Source organism: Diachasma alloeum, unplaced genomic scaffold (assembly GCF_001412515.2).
Source record: "Diachasma alloeum isolate Michigan unplaced genomic scaffold, Dall2.0 Dall_scaffold_00197, whole genome shotgun sequence".
Lineage (NCBI taxonomy): Eukaryota > Metazoa > Arthropoda > Insecta > Hymenoptera > Braconidae > Diachasma > Diachasma alloeum.
The window spans coordinates 771484-792089 of record NW_021680362.1 but is presented as its reverse complement, the minus strand read 5'-3'; the positions used below and the strand labels follow the sequence as shown (position 1 = coordinate 792089).

Genomic DNA, 20606 nt, shown 5'->3' with positions numbered 1-20606 from the left:
CTTCGGCTCGGGTGGTAATTCTGCACGTGGGCACGACTCCTTTATTTTCCCTTCCTAGGTAGGGAATATGCTATTTTAACACGCCTACAAAGAAAAATTTGTCTTTTGCTTTTTGATGAGCGGGAGGAAAGTGAATACTTTCCGCTCAAGAAGGGAATGAAATGAGATCACTGAAATCATGTGATTTCGTATAAAATCACTTGCAATCACCGAATCGGCGGGATGAGAAATTTCATTTTAATATCGACTTAACACGCGTTTTGACGAATACGATATCATTTATATTAAATTTGATATCATTTGACATTAGCTAAAATCATGAAATCGGAGCCAAAATCCGATAAAATCACTTAAAATCACTTGAAATTAGCAATCACTGCATCACGATATTTAGTAGTAAACAATCCTTCGTTCTGCTAGAAATTTTCATTACTTATTCATAGGATAGGAATAATACTTCAAAAATATGATTAGGATAACCCAAATCATGTAAAATAATTCCCAAAATATAATGTTCTGAAACAATCACAACTCTGAAGAAATTGATGAATCTCCACCCAAATAATGTAAAAAACTATCCCCCACCGTCTCCCACTTTTATTGTGATTAAGAAACGTTAATTTCCTGCTTGAAAAACTTATCACTCATTAACTAATCCCTCCAAAAACAACCGTTCCCCCAGTCTTCGCGAGATGAAGCACACGCCGCTGTCGTATTTTTTATGCCTCGTTTCCCCAATGACTCCTCGATCATAAAAGCTCAAATGAAGATTATAAACTCTGAAATACGTTTCACCATGAAAATACCCAGTCCTGCAAAAACTGCATTCAACTTTCACAAGACCTCGTGCGACGACATCTCTCATCCTCGACAATAATGCAACAAACAGAAAACCATGAATCATGTGTGAATATTCTTGATCCGACGCAGAGACCAGTCATCACGAAACCCCCGGGTTTATGAGAGGGTTTAGTTGTGTGAGCAAGACGAGACGGAGTTTTAAAACAGAAAGGAAAAAAATAAACTCGGTCGAATTGTAAAACACGAGCCATTCATGCTGAACGTGACCGACGCTCTGCTGACATTATTACAGGGTGAAGGTGGATGTATAGAGACGATTCAAAGAGGATCTCGGTGAGGGGGGTTGGGCGTTGTGAGAGGGGGAAAGAGGGAGGAGGAGGTGGACTGATATCCACGGGATGCTACCAGCGGGCCACACTCACACAGCACCCGGGATTTTCAGTTGGAGAGAAGCCCAGGACTAAACGATAAATCGGCATTAAATTGGAATTACGATCGTATTAAACGTTGGTAGCGTTGGCGCGTGTCTACGCAACCTGTACCAGGCTTAAACCGTCTTTTGCAAAGCATCTGGCCTCTCGGTTGAATGTATATACAGATATATCTGTATATACATGTATATATACCATTCGAGTGGTTGTGGAGCGATTGATGATGGCCACTGGTTTAAGCCAGAATGAGTTGGACCCATTTTTGGGGTTTTGGGAGAGGCTGGTCGATGAAGATGCTGATGCTGGTCTTGTTTTCGAAATGCATGGAGAGAAATGTGCGAGAAAAATTACCGTGCTCGCGTAGTAAAGTGGGTTCAGATGCTCCTTCCAGGCGAAATGTACCGCAAAGACAAGGAAAAAGTAATGTTGCACGAGTCATTTTTCGGATAAATTCGGGAAAAAATTCTTGTGGTGCACGGTAAAATCGAAACGACAGTGAATTTTTACGAGAAATACACTCTAAAAAAAGATTACTTCTGATAAGTAGGAAAACTACTTGTATTCAGTACCGAGGGGCTTCTGGAGAAAAGGTAATTTTTTTACTTGGTTCAAGTCGAAAATCGACTGAATACAAGTTTTATGCTCCAAGTACAATTGGTACTGGTGACAAGTACCAACTGTACTCATCATCAGTACTAAAAGTCCGTCTACTGAGTACCGAGCTGTACTTCTCAAAAGTAGAAAAAATACTCGAGACAAGTAGTAATAGCACTCAAATCCAGTACTAATGGATTTTCGCGGAATATTACAGTAAAATTTATCATACACTAGAGATCGCTGAAAAACGAAGAATTAATGCAAATAAAATTATTGTTTATTGTTCATTTGCCCCTCAAACGCTTGAAAATTGAAATGTAGTCCAATGTAATAAATTCTCGAGCTACAGAGATTTTTTTTTCAAAATTTTTCAAAAGATGTGTAGAATAACAATTACCAATTAATTTTTCCAAATTTAATTTCCAAATAGTCCTTTTTTTAATAACAAAAAATGTAATATTCATGCGAAATAGCCAGTAAAATGATCCTCAAAATAATTGTTATATTTTATATTGAAAAAAAAATTGAAGTATTAATCTTTTGAGCTATCTTGTATAAAAATTGCAATTTCGTTATGCGACAAAGAATAAAATTGCCTATTTAGAAGTCGAATTCAAAAAAATTATCTCGTAATTGTTATTCTACACATCTGTTTAAAAATTTTGAAGAAAAAATACGTCCGTAGGTCAAAAATTGAGTACACTGTGCTATTTTTCTTCATTTTCAAGGTCTTGGGGGCAAATCAACAAGAAATAATCGTTTTTTTCCCCACTTATTCTTCGTCTTTCAACATATATAAATAATCGATCATCAATGTGTAATAAATCTTACTGCAATATCTCGCGATTTTGAAACTCATCGTAACCTCCCCTTGATGAAATTTGTTAATTGTCATCTGAGAATGATAATGATAATGAGAATGATAATTAATGATATGAAATTCCTCAACAAAATAACCAACCAAAAGTACTGGAATCAAGTCATAAAAGTACTCGCGAGAAGTAGAAAAATTACTTGCTTCAAGCATCAAAGGTACTTGTGAGAAGTAAGAAAAATACTGACAGGAAGTAATAAAAGTACTTCCTCCTAGTACTTTTCCTACTTGCTTAGCAAATATTGTACTTCACCCTGGGACATGAAAAGTACTTGGGACAAGTAGTTTCCCAACTTTTCACAAGAAAACTTCTCCCAAGTAGAATTCAGTACTAGTGAGTAGTAACTTTTTTTTAGAGTGTACGAGCAAAATTATGACACTGGCTGGCAAATGTTTCCGGTGCTCTACCGGAATCCTAGGACCCGATCGCATAAATTTCCCATTCGTTATGAATAATGCATCTCTTCATCCAATTTTAATAGACAGCTAACGTGCACTGTGTTACACAAGATTATAATTTTAGAACACATTTGTATGAGACAATTACAAACCTGAGCTAAAAAAAGCCAATCCTGATAGATTCACTCGCATGTTGAAGGGTTCGGTTAAATAATCAGTATCTCAATCTGAGATTCAAAAACCATATTTGAGATGCTAATAAAGGTGCACCAATACCTAAAATTATTATATATATGTCTGAAAACAATACTATGGAGGGTGAAGGATCTACAATACTTTCGAGATATAATTTTTCAAGCTCTGAATGAAAAAATCCGTTACCGAGTATCTAGAATTGACCTGTCATTTGACATGGGAAATTCTTATACAAGTTTATGAAATTTACAATACAGGATAGTGTAAATGGCTTCTTACAGACGTATGGTAATTTACGTCTAGAAATTTGTAACAGTGTATAGTTTACGGATTCAGGGGAACATTAGTGGGTGATGATGGGTGGATTCAGAGGAATGATCCATTGATTGAACATAACTCTACATTTGAGATTTTTGTCATCATTTTAACAATTGTTTTTAATTTATAAGTTCATGTATTCATTTCAATGAAACTGTTTGAATTATATGTAAAAAATTTATTAATCCTAAGTAAATCCAATCTTACTATTGAATGAATAATTTATTTGTTTCAAAAAAAGGATTCAAATCAATGCTTCAATTTCTGGTTAATAAACTCTTTCTTATTATCATGGAAGTATTTGTTTATATTAAAAAAACTGTTTATTTGATTTGAATAAAAACGCGAATGAACATCAATTTAAGAATCCAAGCTTTATTACGAGCGATTTGAATAAACTCATTTATTTCATTCAAATAAATCGCTTCTCTGGTTGTGAGAAAGGTTGACTCATTGACTAATATATTTGTCTAGGAGAATTACCGTTATTGACTAGTTGTTTAACTGTAAAATGTGAATTTTGCCATAAATTAACTGGATTTTTGAGAATTATTATTAATTTTAAAAAATTGTTAATTCAAATTGTGATTGGAAGTCTCTTGATTCAAAATTCTTTCTCATTAGCAATTTTTCTTCGTGAAATGTTTTGCCTTCATCATTCTGTTTAATGATAAAACCTATTTTCTAATCAATCAACAAAGTTCCACCTGAAATTATTATCAATTTTTCAAATGCAATAATAAAAATCTTATACGAACATGAAAAATGCCTAAATTATCATAATGATTAGCATAAAAAATGAAAAATTATTTTCTCCATCTCCAAACAAAGCCTTCCATATTATTCTTTCATTTTTTAATTCACATTGTGTTCATATTTAATACAGACAATACATTTTTCAAACCTTTTCGTTATAGAATATGATGTCCGAGGGCTAGTTTTTAACATGTATACACACACGTTCCTGCGCTTATGCTAATTTTCACCGCCTCATTCAGACGAGGACACATACGGTTCCGGAGTTGGAGGGGTTCCTCGGATGTCCGAACAAATCATGGTGTCACCGGCTCGTCACTGTCAGGCAGGATTAAAATCCAGTCTCCACGTTCCTTTTTTTGCCTCCTTTTATTCCATTCAGGGGACACAGGGTGGTGATAGGAATAATGACACGGGCGTCACTCTAAACATGTGAATAGTGTGGTACTGGAGCGGGGAAGGATTATCGGGGGGTTTCGAAAACATTGTGATATTTTTTTTACGATCAATGTAGTTTGACGAAACAAGCGGCTAAATGCATTGGGTTTAACGCAGGCTCGGTGGGTTAATTGGAAATGTGTCGTATGCAATTTATATCGCGGTAAGCCGTTCTGTGTAACGAAAAATCGAATATTTTCAACGATTAACCATTTTTAAGAGGACTTTATTTCCAATGCAATGACATTTCCATTTTGTCATTTCATAATTCTTCATTTTAATGAACAAAACATGGAAAAAGACGGGATATATCATTCACAAACAAATGTCAATTAACATGCGTCATATGCAGTTGATATCGATTTGATAATTTCAGATAAAACGAAAAATTGAATACTTTTGACGATTAACAAGTTGGAATTGCATTTTCCATCAATTTTTCTTTTTGTTTCTTCTCATAGGTTTTTATCGTATAACATCAAAATGTTCCCATTCATTCAATTGTAGAATTTGAACATTGACTTCTACTTTAAACTGAGAAAGAATAATTTCAAATTATCGATACTTGTTGCGGTTTGTGGATTTGCAATTTTTTCTTTTTTGATTTTCCATCTTTCATTTATAAAAATGAAATAACATACGGAATATAATCCGCAAACACATGTGAATACGCATCCAAGTGTTTTAATTTATCATTTTCCAGTGCTGTTTCAAATAATTGACAATTGAATATTACTTTTAGATAAAAAAAAGTTTATTTCTAATATAATGGCATTTCCATTTTGTCATTTCACAATTTTTCATTTCATTTCTTCTTACAGTTTTTATCCTATAACATCAAAATTTGCCCATTCACTCAATTTTATAATTAACAAATTGGTATCCGGAAACTGAGAAAAAAAATTTCAAATTAAAAATACTTTTAGCGGTTCGGGGAATTGCAAATTTTTTCCTGTTTGATTTCCCATCTTTAATTTAAAAAAATAAAATAGCATATGGAATATAATTCATAAACGTATACACCTAAATGTGCATTTAAGGTTTTTAATTTATCACCCCTCAATATTCACAACTGAATCCATAAAAAAGAAAAAAAATCTCCAGGAAAATTCAAAATTCAACTTTTGAGTAATTACCCCGAATGCTCTAGCACGCGGCGATCGTTAGACGCATGTTAGTATGATCGATGCACTTTAAACGAGCCCAATATTGTGATTACCAAATCGTGAAAGGACAAGAGCCCTCGTCACCGATGGGACATCCATTGTCCCAGGATCGTACCATCGGTCCGATATCGATCAACGCTACCCGTAATTACGTATTGTCTATACAAATGCCACATCCCCAGTGTCGATGCCCACTGCATTGCATTCAGAATTGCTTTGTGTACATAAATGCCATCATACCTCTCACTCCGCGTATCCTTGACCGGAAGTACGAAGACATACGATCAGATCTCACGGTTACAAGCACGAAAATTGTTTCCTCACTCAAATATTTATTTCCCCCAAAACATATCAAGCTTATGCCATTCAACAACTGATGAAATTGCATCTGATGAAAGGCATTTTCCCCGAAATAACGGTTATAATGCCGTGAATAATCCAGCAGGGGTATTTCACTGCTGCACATTGTTATGTACATCAGAAAATTTATAACTGAATACCTTGAATAGCAAAGGAACTTTTGAGTCAAAGGATAATAGAAAGCTGTAGAAATTAATCGCGTTAGTACGCTGGATACAGTGTTCATGTGACTCGTGTGGCAACATCATAATTTTCCGACAGTTCAGCTTGTTTCATACTATTAATCGAGTATTCAAAATTAACATTGCCACCTACCGCCCACATCTTCCATGGAAGCTCGCTCGGGCTGGTAATGGGAAGTACAGTTACTATATATGCAATGCTGTTTCAGAATTTTGCACTGCATCCCCCTGAGCGTAAACATTGTCTCGCTCTAACTCGCCCTCTCTCGCTCGCTCTGTCACTTCCCATTGACGTGAATTTGTGTTCCAGCGGCGTTATTAAATCACTGGGAATTTCAGTTGGAGAACAGAATTTCATTTGCGTCAAATTTCGAAACTGTGTCACGGTACGGTGTCGTGCAGGTGAAAATTGCTTTTTTTTTCTCGCAGAGGAGTTTTCGATGAGACCGTGCACGGAGTGGTGATTACATTTTTTATTCAGTTAGGTCGTAAATTGGGGTAGAGTGATGCTTTTAGGTGATTAAATTTGTTTGAATTTATTGGTTTTTTATGCCAGTTATCGACAGCTATGAAGTGGTTTTTTCTTGGAGTTTCTGTCTTACCGGCGGTGGGGAGTTATTACGTTCGGTCGGTAGCTTTAGCTACTGATGATGCGGAATGAATTGTATCTGACGAGCATAGTTCGAGATGTCTCATTTGAGTTTTCTATGAATTTTGTCGAGGCATCGTTAATGAAAATTGATGTTCAATCGAACCAATTCATTTCAGCTTTTAATTTTTTGAAATTATGTCTTTGTCGTGAGAATGTGCGGAGAAAATGCCATTGAAAAAAATGTATTGATTATGGCATGCCTCGGATTTGGTTAATCATGTTCCACATTGCCATGGGGGCATTCAGCATCATCAATGTGACACTTGCCTGCATAACTAGAGAATACTGACCAATTGTGAAAGCATGCGGAAATGATACATTATGCAGGGTTGCTCTAAATTCGATAGCGAAATATTAGGGCTACATTTAGGGGATAATTTTGAGTCCTTTGAAGTTGGTCGCTAAAATATATACTATATGCTCCTGTCAAAATAGGATAAGAATGATTACTAGGATCCTTTGATCAATCAAAAAAGAGTCTGTATGAAATGAAGTGAAACGATATATATGGAGGAGGCGGAGGAGGGCATCGTTATATCAGCGAATTTCACATAGACTTGTTGTTCGTTGAGTTCTGCTATTCCCCATTTTTGATAGAAGTGCATTTGATCGCAAAATTCCAGAGCTTTTTTAAACTCGATTCTGGTGACGTACAAAAACTGTAACTCATTTTAATTACTTAGATGACAGAATTATTATAAGTGTGTGATAAACTATTACAATGATTCGCTAGGGAATTATCATCCGGATTTTTTTCCAAAGAAACTGGAGTTATTCATATGTTAAGCTCCGCATGCTGAGTATAATAATTATATGAGATATGGTTGTACCTCCGTAAAAATTTCCTCATTCAATTTTTTTTATTATATAAATATTTTTATTACAAAGTAAAGTAGTTATTTACAAATCGAGCATGTAATTAGCATAACAATGGTGATGAGTGTATTTCTTGTTTGAGAATGTCCATTGAACGAGTAAAGGACTAATTTGATTCAAGCTCGGAAGCTGCGCAATTAACTTTCATTTTCCCATTAAAAAATTAAACAGATGTGTTTCAAAACATCATTGAATGATTAAAACTCTTGGATACATCGTTGATCAGCACAGCCTACAATTTTACGTATCAGTTATACGAAAGTCTGACCTCCATCGATAAAATTCACATTGATTAGAACAGATGGATAAAACTTTAGGAATAAAAATAAATTCTGAAGTACAAGTTTTCGGAAGAATAATTTCTTTTTAGGTATGAATTATCTCGTGTTTGACTTTGCGTTGAGTTTTGAGATGAATTCCGTCGCTTGATTGTCTCCTTTTCGATGTTCTAAGGCACGAATTACATCAGTAGCTGAAAATAGAAATGAAGATAAACAATATGCAATTTAAAATTCACAAGAAACAATGATTCATTTCTATTATTATAGAACACTCACTCTTATCGACAGGCCGCGATAACTTCAGATGAGTCTGGTCAAGTGACTCCAGTCCACGCTCATGCCCAGTGTCCTCGATCTCACTGAACGGAAGGAACGCTTCAGCCATGAATTTCGTTCTCAGAAAGTCCTTGTCCTTGACCTCGAAAACCACAATAGCATCTTCGATGCTTCGTTGTTCAGGAGTCAGGGGAATGTTGAAAATCTCATCAAAAAGTGGGAATAGCGTTTCTTTTTGCACATGAGTCTTTGGCATCTTAACATCGTAAAATTTCTCCTCGGGGAGAAGTCGAATCTTAACGTAGGGATCACATTTCCCTGCAAAACATCAAATAGTAAAATTATAATATCTAAAGGATTTCCTTACAAGGATTGGAAATCCCTACTGGCATGGATACATGCACGATGAGGCTTTTCTTTCCATTAAGTAATTCAGATAACAATGGCTCATAAAATTCGTAAATTCCATTGCATTCAATAATCTGATTGATGACCCTGGGATTCACAGCATTCAAATGGAAAATCTATCTTGATCGCCATTCATGCAGCCGTAAATTATCCCGATAGCTCCCCAGAGCAGAATTAACAAGCAAATAATTCTGTGATATTCATCGCGATTACAAGGGAATCTTAACAATTGTCATTGCATTCGCTACATACTTGGCTTCACCTCTTTCAGTCTTTGTTTAGTCTGTTTACTTTTCGAATGCAGTTTTCTCTCAAGAGTTGACAGCTTGCCTATAAAATCTCCTACAAAATCGAAACAAAAAAATAATTCAAAACCCATTCCACCCCACGCAAAACTCCCTTCAATCGACAAACTCATCTCTCCAGCTCTTCATCACTTTTCCCAAAGCAAAATTCCACCTTCCAAAAGACAAATACGTTCTGAATCTGCGTTGAATTTATGAAACGTCAAAGAATAAGTAAAGTCTGACTTCTATATTAACTTCATCATCATCTTGGAATGAAATCAGTAAGAAAGACCTATTGACATTTCCTTCCAAAATTATTGATTATCGTAAAGTCACATTTTCACTCGTTAAGTTCCACCTTTTCAACGCAGAAGAATGAATTTCCAAGTTTCAACTAAACTCACCATTACTATCCATAGCCTTGAGATTCCTAGCATTCAAAATCTGCACGACCAGAGAATTCTCCACAAAATGTGCCTTAACCGTCAACATTCCGTGTAGAGCGTCCTCCATCTCATTCTGTTCCTTGAATCTCTCCAGATGATACCGATGGATCAGCTCAGCAGTCTCCAATCCGTGCAGATTCAACAGCCGTTCAATCTTCTTAAGCACCTGAACATTCGCAGTCTCATCGGCGCCCAAATTGAAGAACCTAATTAAAGTATGAAGAGTCCTATGGAGATTCGAGTAGAAAGAGGGTGGTCTCCTCTTTTCCAAGTTGCTGTTGACCAACTGAAACAGAGTCTGAGACATGATCTCCCAGATGACGAGCAACACCCTCTCAAAATTGTCTTCATTAAGATTATCATGCAGCGTCGTGATGTTGGAGTCTAAATACTGAAGCAAGCGATCCATAGCATTGCTGGTAGTATCAATCAACTCGGCTCCTTCCATGAGGTACCTGCTCATTGCAGGCTGCATTTTGTTCGCCACAACCTCCAGCAGGTCAATGATCTTATTCTTAACGGTATCAGTAGCATTATCAATGATTAACTGAAGAGTTTGCCGACACCGATCAGCCTCTTGCTGAGTCTTGTTCTCTCCCAGCGTCTCGATGATCGTCTGCAGTCCCAGATCATTAGCCAATGGTGCAATCGAGGTTCTAATATAGTCAATATTATTAATGGCAAAGCACCAGGCAGTAGACACCTCAAACTTCTTATCATAAACACTACTATTATTCTCAGACTCTTGAATCTGTGTGTCTACCTTCTCCGCCTTAGCTGCCATCATATCCGCATAAGAAATCGAACATTTACAAATGTCATCAATAATTTTAGCGATGAATGTGTATGATCCCTCGACATCGGGCCACGCTAGTTGCGTCCAGAAGACTTTGATCTGGTAAAATATCGTTAACGTATCAACTGCACTTGAACTGTACTGTACGTTTGAGTCGACAGGTTGAAGGGTATCAAATTCAACAGCTCGGGAGATTCTCTTCAATGCTTTGTACACTGCTATATCCAACCAGTGGGCAACGCCAGCTCTAAACCACTCGTGATAACTCTGAATTTTTAAATGCTCGAGACCGTCCAGACAAAATACTGTCCCTAACACAGAGTATCTTTGGAGGGTCAGGTAGAGTTCAAAAAGAGTTGTGCCAAGAGTCAGGTCTGTATCGTCATCCTTTTCTAATTCGATTCTCTTGAGCCTGAGACAGACATCTTCGATTATGATCGTGCACATGTCACTGATTCTCTTCTCATAGTAGACGTACAAAGTCCTTGCGTATGGGAAGTTGACTTTCTTGATGAACATCCTGTCATAGACTTCTATCGCTCTCTGGAGATCTGCTCTGATTAACTGGATTACTTTGATGTGGAACTTCAATGCGTCGTCATCCGTGTCAGCTTCGGGCGCATTGTTATTAAGGATGTGATCGAACCATTCGGCCCCTCCTTGGATCACGGTGTATTCTAATCCCTTTATGACATCTACTGGGGTTCCATCCGGCTCTGGAAACCATCCAAACATCTTTGGAGGGAACAAGTCAAAGTCTTTTGGGATTTCCAGAGAAGATATCGACGAGAGGATCCCTAAAATGGCCCCCATTTGCGCCATGACGTTTTTGTCTCCAGGAGCCAGTCTTCGAATCTTTCTGATGCTGTTCAGGCAGGAGTAGATGATCTTCTTGGTGGCGTCCCAGAAGAGTCTGGTTTCGTCACTTGAAAAGAGGGAGTTTTCGAGGGGTCTAACTAATTCAACTGCGAGTTTATTGAAGACTGCAAAGTTTAACGGATGTTGCTGATGAATTCTAGAGTATTCAACCCATTGGGCCAGGGCTACGATTCTTGCAAGGAGTCCTCTCTGCGCTGAATGTTGGAGGATAAGGGCTTCTGCCGGGGCTGACCACCTCCCACACCAGCAATACTTCTCCAACTTTTCGGTTTCGAGTTCGTGAAGAAGGAGGATTCTGATGAGGTGTCGGTGCTCTTGAGCTGCTACTTGAGTATTGTGTTCTGCACTGAAGGCTAGTCGGAGTCTGACGACTCCTCGACGCTTCGATTTGTTTTTCTTCTCGAGGGCGTACCACATCGTGTGGCCTGTCACTGGGATGTCTCGTAACGGGATTCTACTTCGGCCGATGAATTCGTTGTCGTGGCTGCCAGTTGTGGCCGTAACTGCGATCTCTTTCGCGAGTTTGACGAGACCTCGGACTCCTTTGACGTCTTTCACTTTGCTCATCTTCTCTGGGACGGTTTCTGCTGCGTCGAAGTCCCAGACTTCTAGGCAAAGGGTGTCGTTTTCAGCATCTTCTAGAGGTCTGGAATGAGAGATATTTATGGCATATTTATTTTGGTTTCGGTCGGTTGAGGGATGTAATATTGTTGTGAAATGATGCCAACAGAGAAAAACAGAGAGAGGGTTGTGAATTTGGAGGAAGATTCTCTAAATGCTTCATTAGAAGATAAGGTGATATCTTTAATAATAGTTTTGATTTGAATTATTTTTGCAAAAGGATGAATGAAACTAAGAAAGGAATAGTGTCGAATTGATTGTTTCATCGTCAGTATTCTTGGATGAAAGCATTCACAACTCTTTATTAACTTAATACCCGAGGAGTTGTGCATTAGCAGCACTGGAGGGTCAAGCAAAACTAATTTTAGGAGGGAAAAGAACCATTTCTTCATAATCATGTTAAAACCAATAAAGAATTAATAGGATATATTGTATTATGGATAGGATACACAACAAAATTATCTTATGTGTTTAGATAACAGGAGTATCTCCCCTATGTTCTGTTTCAACTGCGCACTTACAGTTCGAAATGTTCTTCCCAAATTGGTGCTAACGTTGCTGTCTTCACAGCTGTGTTGTACCTCCTGGTAGGAGCTGATTCGAGATAGAGTGCGCAGAACGGGTCACTCTTGCCATTGGAATCCTTGGAGATGAGTTCCTTGGCTTCGATCACTTCGACATTCAGGTGCATCACGGGTGCCTGAATATACCGATCGTAAACAATTATATTATCAAACCAATCACACCATCGAGCCAGTGTTAATCATTCATTTAGTTAATCGAACGAAATGACTTCAAATTCATTTATTACTAAAAAAATATCTACAAAATGAAGTCATTTCGCAAAATTTGTTTTCAAGAAACCTTTTTTCGAATTAAGTGAATCACTTTCAAGAGCCCATTTCGACGAATCTATTTGAAGCTACTAATGCCAAAAATATTTTTCAAAAATTTGAAGAGCTGGGTACAATATTCATTAGCAAATTATTATTGTTGATGTCTTTAAATATAAATGGTTCAGAAAAATTCACCATGAGACGGTGTACAAAGTACACTGTCTCTTTTTTTTCTCAAGTACACTGAGAGAAAAAATTACCTTATACCACAAAACGAATTTTTTCAGTCAAATATATCATCTTCAGGGGCGAATGATTTGGAACAAGATTTCTGAATAATAATATAGGACATGTACAAATTTTGTGAACTGTTCATGACTTGAACATGAACACCTCACGATGAATTGAGAATGTCTTAGTTTCAGAAATAGTTGTTTTTCATGTTAAACGATCGGAAAATGACTTAAAATACTAAAAGCTTCGACGTACTGAATCACGAATCATGGGCTTTCATATCGAATGAATGCAAAAGCCATGCAAAAGAAAATCCTCAGATATTCTAGAAAAACGACCGTCATTTGCTCTTGAACGCAGTGAGTTAAAAAATTAAATCATCTAATTTTGTTATTTTAAACTTTCATCCTTATATCGAAAATATTACCTTCTTTCGATAAGGAAATAGTATTCAATTTTTTAGTTAGTATTATACTGCTTACGAAAGAGCCCCGTTTTCTTCTCTGAAACCTCTCGCGGGTTGATCGAATATCTTTGCTTTTAAATTTCGCCTATTCCTCCAGGCCATTTCGCGGTTTTCAGCAATTTCGCGTTTTCTCGTGGTTCTCTCTAAATTTGTTATGGAATTTTTAAGTAAAATTCTTTTTCTTTAAATATATGGAAATTTGATAAACTGCCCTGATGAGAAGTTGATGTACCATTTAAAACGTTCGCAAATTAGTGGAAAATTATAGTTTATTTCATTTTTGGTTATTAAAATTGTTGAAAACAGCGAAATGGCCTGGAGGAACTGGAAGAATTTGAAAGTTCATGCTGGCGATTGGAGTATTAATTCTGTTAGAGTATTTATGCTGTTTTCTTAGTTCAATAAATTATTTTTGTGATATTCGGTTGTTTATTCTTTCAGTGTAGATGACCTACAAGTATAATCACCTGACAAGTTCCCCAAAACTTTGTCTATTCCCAAAACTTTTCACCCTCACTCACCTCCATATTTCGTGTTTCCTCAAGCACTTGCTCGTGCATCTCATTATCCACTTTGAACGCCTGCTGCAGATGATTAAGAAGTGCATCAACTCCACACTCATTGGAAACATCATACCCAATCTGATGTTGAGTCATGTAAACCAGAGCTGCATAGAGTTCCTCAATCTGAAACCCAGAAAAGGCCCAATAAAATCTCAAAATTACTCAACATACCAGATGTATGATTGATTCCTCCAAAGTAGCAGCAATATATCACAAATAGATTTATGTAACCACACTCAAGGAGTTATCAGTATCATCAACTTGCTTAGTGGGTCAATGGTTTATCGTAGATGGAACCGTCGAGGCATTAGATTGATAAGCAAATGTTGATTTTAGCCATTGCATTTGCTTCCAGCCATTTTCTTTGACTCACCGTCATAGCCTGAAGAATCGCATTGGTCTTGCGCTCTAGTTCTGCCTTGGGAATACCCCGGAAGGTGTTCCTACTTCGGGTTATAGTACACATGCCGTTGAGGTTCCTCGTCACGACCATTGTGTTCAATTTTCTACTGTCTATTGCACATTTCATGGGACGACACTATCTAAACTCCGATTCACAATTGAATTTAGCACTCAATCACGTCGAAATCTTTGAAACAATTTTCTCATCTAATTCCCGATGATCAAGGATCGTTAATACTTTCTTACGGCTCATGGAATACGCTGACACTTGAACTATTTATCTGAAGAAAACAAATGGACTCTAATATGTGCACGTGCTCGACAGCCCAGATTCATTTGGGATTAGGTGACGGTTCTGTTGTCTTGAGCACTTAAGATTTTCCGGAGATTCAACTTTGACCGATTGATTAGACGAACCAACTGGTAGGCGGGAATCACACAAATGCAACGGGGAAATTCAGCGATTTACAGATCCATCGGGTTTTTACGAGAATGAACTGTGGAGTCGACCTTTACGGTCGATAATACGGACACGACCTCCCTCACCCCGTTCCTTGCATATCCGATTGTGTTGGGTGTTTTAATTAGCTTGTGACGAATGAATTTATTAAAGTATCGTGTAATTGCCAAAAAGGGGAGAGATGAATTGAAAACGATTTTTTTGTTTTTTTCTGATTATTTGGAAGAATGAGAATCAATCATCAAATATACTCTATTTTTTGTATTCATTTGAATGATAATTCCAATTATTATGATTATCGATAACTGATGATAATGATAATAATAATAATAATTAGTCCGTTTCATACTTCATATTCATGAACTTGCTCACTGTTGAATGCCACATGGACTTAATTTGTTTTTACACTCCAATTTAACTCGTTTATTTTTTCAATGAATTGTGTCGTGAAACAGTGAATAACAAGATCGTTTTTAAATGAAATTATTCCGCCAATGAGTGGTACAAAGAAATGCTATTAAGAGATATTTTTTCGTGGAATCTTTTGCAGCTTCACGAAAGATCAATTGACATTTTGTCTCGGAATCACTCATTTTTTTAAATGAATGTATATGTAAGGATAACAAAGTCCTTTGGGATTTTTTTTATTATAATCTCTCCTATTGGAGTTGAACGTCACAGCCGGAGATTTTACAATGATTTAATTAGTTGAACATTTTAATGTCAAAAGTTTATTTCCGGGCTTGAAGCGTTAAAAACTATTTTAAAAATTGAAAGCAAATCATCTTTTTTACCGTACAAATTATTTTTAAAAAACCATACTGAACTTATTTTTACTTCAAAATGGACTCGATAATAAAAAACTGATTTTTTCAGAAGTTGAAACAATCCCATCCATTCATAAAAGAAAAATATTTGAACAAAAAATATAATGACACGATACAATGATAAAAGAAATTTTTTATCATGCCAAAGAGTGTAAAGTCTATCATATTATTGTCACGCAATCTCATCGGAAAATGTGTTATCTGAGGATCTTAAAATTTCCGTCGGTTTGGATTGCTTGAAGAAAAATAGAAAATTTAAATTTATCATTTGTTTCCATTCCGTAATTTTACACGAAAATCAATGATAATTTTTCTGTTTCCCAGTTTTTTTTTTCGCTTTGCTCAACTGAAAATATAATTGAAGCATCAAAGAATCGTGAGAACGCGGCAGTAGTTGTCTCCAAATACTTGACTCACTGCCATCACAACAGAAATAAAAAAACATCGAAAACTATTCTTTTACTCGAGTTTAATTTGAGTTTTTTTATCTGCGAATGAGTTGTGCGTGTTTAGCAGATCGATCCATTGGCTGAAATCCCCTCGATTCTCGTAATTTTTGGCAATCAACAGGTAGAAGTGTTTCATGGGCAGGTGTACAACTCAAAATTCTAGATATTAGCGCTTCTATCTGGGCCGCATCCCGTTTAAACTCGCAAAACTCGTGCTGTAACCGTGTCGCGTTCATATGCTCCTACAATTGTATTCAATGAAAGTTGATATGTCGACAATTAACTGATTGAACATCAAGGCATGTCCAGACATACCAACAACCCGCTCTACATTTAAAAATTTTCCCCGTCGAGTTATTTTTACACCGATAATTCCTTCAACCGTTATGCAATGGACTAATTTTACCTCGCCGTTTTCTACTTCAGAGACTTCGTGCGAAATATTTATATTCATTTCAACTGAATGACCCAGGTGTCAGGAGCACCAACGAGCCTAATCTACCGCCTGGACCGTTCAATGCCGAAGTGGAAGTGGTTGATGATGATGAAAGAATTTGCCGGAGGAAGGTACAATCAGCCCGACGAATGAACCGAAAACATAAATGATAATTTCGTAAAGTGCTTTTAAACTCCATCTTCATTTTCCCAATGAATCAACCAAGACGAACCAAGACTTGCCAAGATTCCGATCAAATTCAATGGTGAAATGGAATAATTATTTAAGTCGAACATTAAATTTCTAGGATCGGCGTTTTTCTGAGAACTAGTGATTTTTCGATGAAATCATTATTAAGGATATACAAGTACTTTGGCTATTTTCCCTCCAGTGAAAAGGTTTTCTACTCTTGTAGTCGAACATCAGAGCTTTCATTTGAGCCCCATTTGACCCCAAGTTTCCGGACATTTTGCAATGGTTTTATTAGTTGAGCTTTGAATTTCAATCGCGATATTGAATGGTTGGGAAACATTTTAAAAATCTGAAAAAAATTAGAAAGTTTACGTTTGGAGGAAGGTGGATGAAATAAATAAAAAATTACAATTTTTTAAAATCACAAGCATTTCCTATAGATAATTTGTAAACAATTAATTTTCCACCATAAAAATCATTTGGTCGGAATTGTAATAAATTTATTCATACTCAAAATATTACCAGAAATCAATTTCATCCCTAAAAAACGGTTTCCGAAAGTTTAAATAATTCCAATTATTTAATTATAAACAACGGATGTTTAAAGAAACAATAATTCTGTGCAAAATGTAATTTGAAAGTCACTGAATATTCATGATTTTTGTCAAATTTTTCTCACGTAATTTAAATGTTCTAAAACGTGTCAGTCAAAAATTTCATTGTAGCATGAAAGCGTAATTAATTGTGCATTTATTCCTTAAACGAGTGGCTTTCTCGAAACTTTTAAACATCTCATTTACATCTGCAAAAAATTTGCAGAAATAATTTCCCAATGATGTAAATGTGCCGAGCTCCAAAAATAAAAAATTCCAGAACAGCCCTAACTCACACCAACACTTGTATTTATTGACCAAACGAGTAAGAATTCTAAGAAGTGTTATTCAAAAATTTCAATGGGGCTGGAAAGCGTAATTAATTGTGCATTTATTCCCTAAACGCATGTCCTTTTCAAAATTTTGAAATATTCTGTTTGCATCTCAAAAAATTTGCACAGATAATCTTCAAATGATCTAAATGTACCAAGCTCCAAAAATAAAAAATTCCAGAACCGTCCCAACTCACACAAACACTTGTATTTATTGACCAAACGAGTGAGAATTTAAAAAATTATCATTCGAAAATTTCAGTTGGGCTGAAAAGCATAATTAATTGTGCATTCATTTCCTTTAAACGCGTGCTCTGCTCAAAATTTTGAAATATCCCCTTTGCATTTGGAAAGATTTGCAGAGAAAATTCCCAAATGATGTAAATGTGCCGAGTTCCAAAACTATCAAAATTCCAGAACGCCCTTGAATCCTACAGATATTTGCATTTATTGACCAAACGAGTGTGATTTCTAAAAAGTGTCATTCGAAAATTTCAGTTGGGTCGGAAAGCGTAATTAATTATGCATTTATTCCCTAGACGAGTGCCTTTCTCAAAATTTTGAAACACCCTGTTGGTATCTGAAAAAATTTGCAGAGATAATCTCCAAAGAATGTAAATCTGTCGAGCCCCAAAAGTAAAAAATTCCAGAACAATCTCAACTCCCACAAACACTTGATCCATCTTTTGTCACCCACTTGAGCAAATAACCGGTAAAGATCATGAAGAGTAATCTCCTTAAACCGCTAATCTCACTGACACAACACAGATTAAATAATGACAAATTTAAACGAGCATCTCTGTATCCTGGCGCACGTGTCAGAATGCACTCATTCACTGGTTTATCCTCCAGCGAGAGGATTATCAATCACGGACCGAAGGAGCATGAAGAAGAAGAAATCAACGAAAAGACAAATCGAGAAGACGAGACGAAGTCGGACTGAACACTGCTAGGAATAGCCAATGCTTCAAACACCGACTCCTCGTGGTGGTGTTGCACCACGTACGTCACACGAACGCAAGCGCAAAAACCCGAATCATCCCGAGTCGGGAGTGATTACAATTCCCCGTTCATCCCCACCTAGTACCCTTGGCCCGCCAAATTTATAGCCGACATTTCTCTACATTCGAAATTCTACTGTCTCCTGGAATAGCTACCCTTGAAACGGATCTCAATTCATTGTCGCGGTTACAGTTGTTATCCGAGAGACTCGTTAAAGTTGAGTATTATCTAAGCCGACATTCACAAAAAAAGTTTCATGGAAAAATCTAACGAACGTGAAGAAAAATTTTTGAGAAAAATTACTGAACATGTCAAGTAATCGTGGAGCAAATTCGGTTTCAGGACTTTTTGACCAGAAATAGGGGGAAAAAGTGCGAGATTAATAGTGATTTTACTCCGTTGGCCCGGGAGAATTTGTTGAACGTGAAGGTGATTTGTACCGAAATTATAAAATTTGCCCTGAATTCCATCAAAAATTATCCCAGTGAACGCGAATAATTGCTACAATTGTTCGTATAATTTTTCTACAACGGAGAATGATTTTTACTGAACCCGTTTGGTAAAAAATTCACTTTCGTCCTTCCCGATGAGCTTCAGATGGGTACAAGACAAATAACTTCCTCTCTACGGATCGGGAAGTTAAAAAATATCCTGTCGGTGTGGAAAATTTTAATAAACAGGAAGATAATTTTTGCAACCATGGATGTGTTTTTTTATCGAGAATATCGTAACTATCCACTAAAAACCAGTATGTTTTCACTGAATTACATTTCGCTCCACAATTATCATTTTTATAGCAACATTTGTCACGATTTTCTAGGGAATTTTCCTCATCCAAATGTCAGCCAATAGAATTGCACTATTCGACTGTTATTTCATATAGTCAACCCGGTATTCAGCTGATAATTTTTGATAATTCAACTGGTAATTTTTCATGTTGACTATATTTGTGGAAAACAAAAGATTCCGTGGTCGAATGAACCCCTGGTTGGAACTGTTAGATGGATTTGATCTAATAGTGCAATTCTTTTGGCCGACATTTAGATGGGAAAATTCCCTCCCGAATACTCCTCGAGCTTCAAAATTATCGAGCAATTCCCGATAGGTTCTTTGCACACAAACGAAGTCGTCAAGTTTTTCAGGAAAAAATTTAACCTGAACAATTTGATTCCTTTGTTTGTTTGCAAACAACCTATCGGGAAATACCTGACAATTTTGAAGCTCTTGTGGTATTATATACGAAAAATCTTTTTTTTTTTTTTTTTTATGCTTATTTTATATCGCTTCGAGTCTGATGAGACTATATGGCGATTGATCAAGACTTTAAAAATGGTTAGATCTCACCATTCTACCCGGCCAGGAATCGAACCTGGAACCTATCCGTTGTGAGGCAACGGCCTTAACCACTACGCCAGGCCACCGGGCCTTACGAAAAATCTAACACATCCGGTAGCCAAATTTATTGGATTTTTATTAAAGGTTTTACTAGTTTTTGGCCGATTCTATTGGAATGTTCAATAGAAAATATTCTGTAGAAAATAATAGGATTCGATTTTTATATACAATTTATTCTACTGAGAAATTTTCTGTAGAATTTCCTCGGCTCAAATTTTCCAATTTTTTTTTCATTCAATTTTTTTCTTTCCGTCAAGAAAATCAAACAAAAAAACTTCAGAAAATTTGAGCAGAGGAAATTCTATAGGAAATGTCACGATTGAATAAATTGTATAGAAGGAAAAATCTATCACCTTTTTTTATACGGTATCCCGGACTGA

General features: G+C 36.4%; 1 protein-coding gene across 6 annotated transcripts in view; it reads right to left on the bottom strand.

Moving 5' to 3' along the window:
- Positions 1-8010: 8010 nt before the first annotated feature.
- LOC107048794 (protein unc-13 homolog 4B) overlaps positions 8011-20606 on the bottom strand; it is a 31201-nt gene continuing 18605 nt past the window's right edge. For 3 of the 6 annotated variants that reach the window (XM_015272192.1, XM_015272190.1, XM_015272194.1), the window contains 6 exons: positions 14097-14261; positions 12561-12739; positions 9702-12064; positions 9263-9352; positions 8603-8920; positions 8011-8517 (listed from right to left, as the gene is read on the bottom strand). In XM_015272192.1, the coding sequence (XP_015127678.1) occupies positions 8423-8517; positions 8603-8920; positions 9263-9352; positions 9702-12064; positions 12561-12739; positions 14097-14261 (3210 nt within the window). In that variant the 3' untranslated portion in view covers positions 8011-8422. Of the gene's footprint in view, positions 8518-8602; positions 8921-9262; positions 9353-9701; positions 12065-12560; positions 12740-14096; positions 14262-14511; positions 14822-18526; positions 18754-20606 lie in introns of those variants that run through there. The other 3 variants (XM_015272195.1, XM_015272196.1, XM_015272193.1) reach the window with 3 other exon arrangements.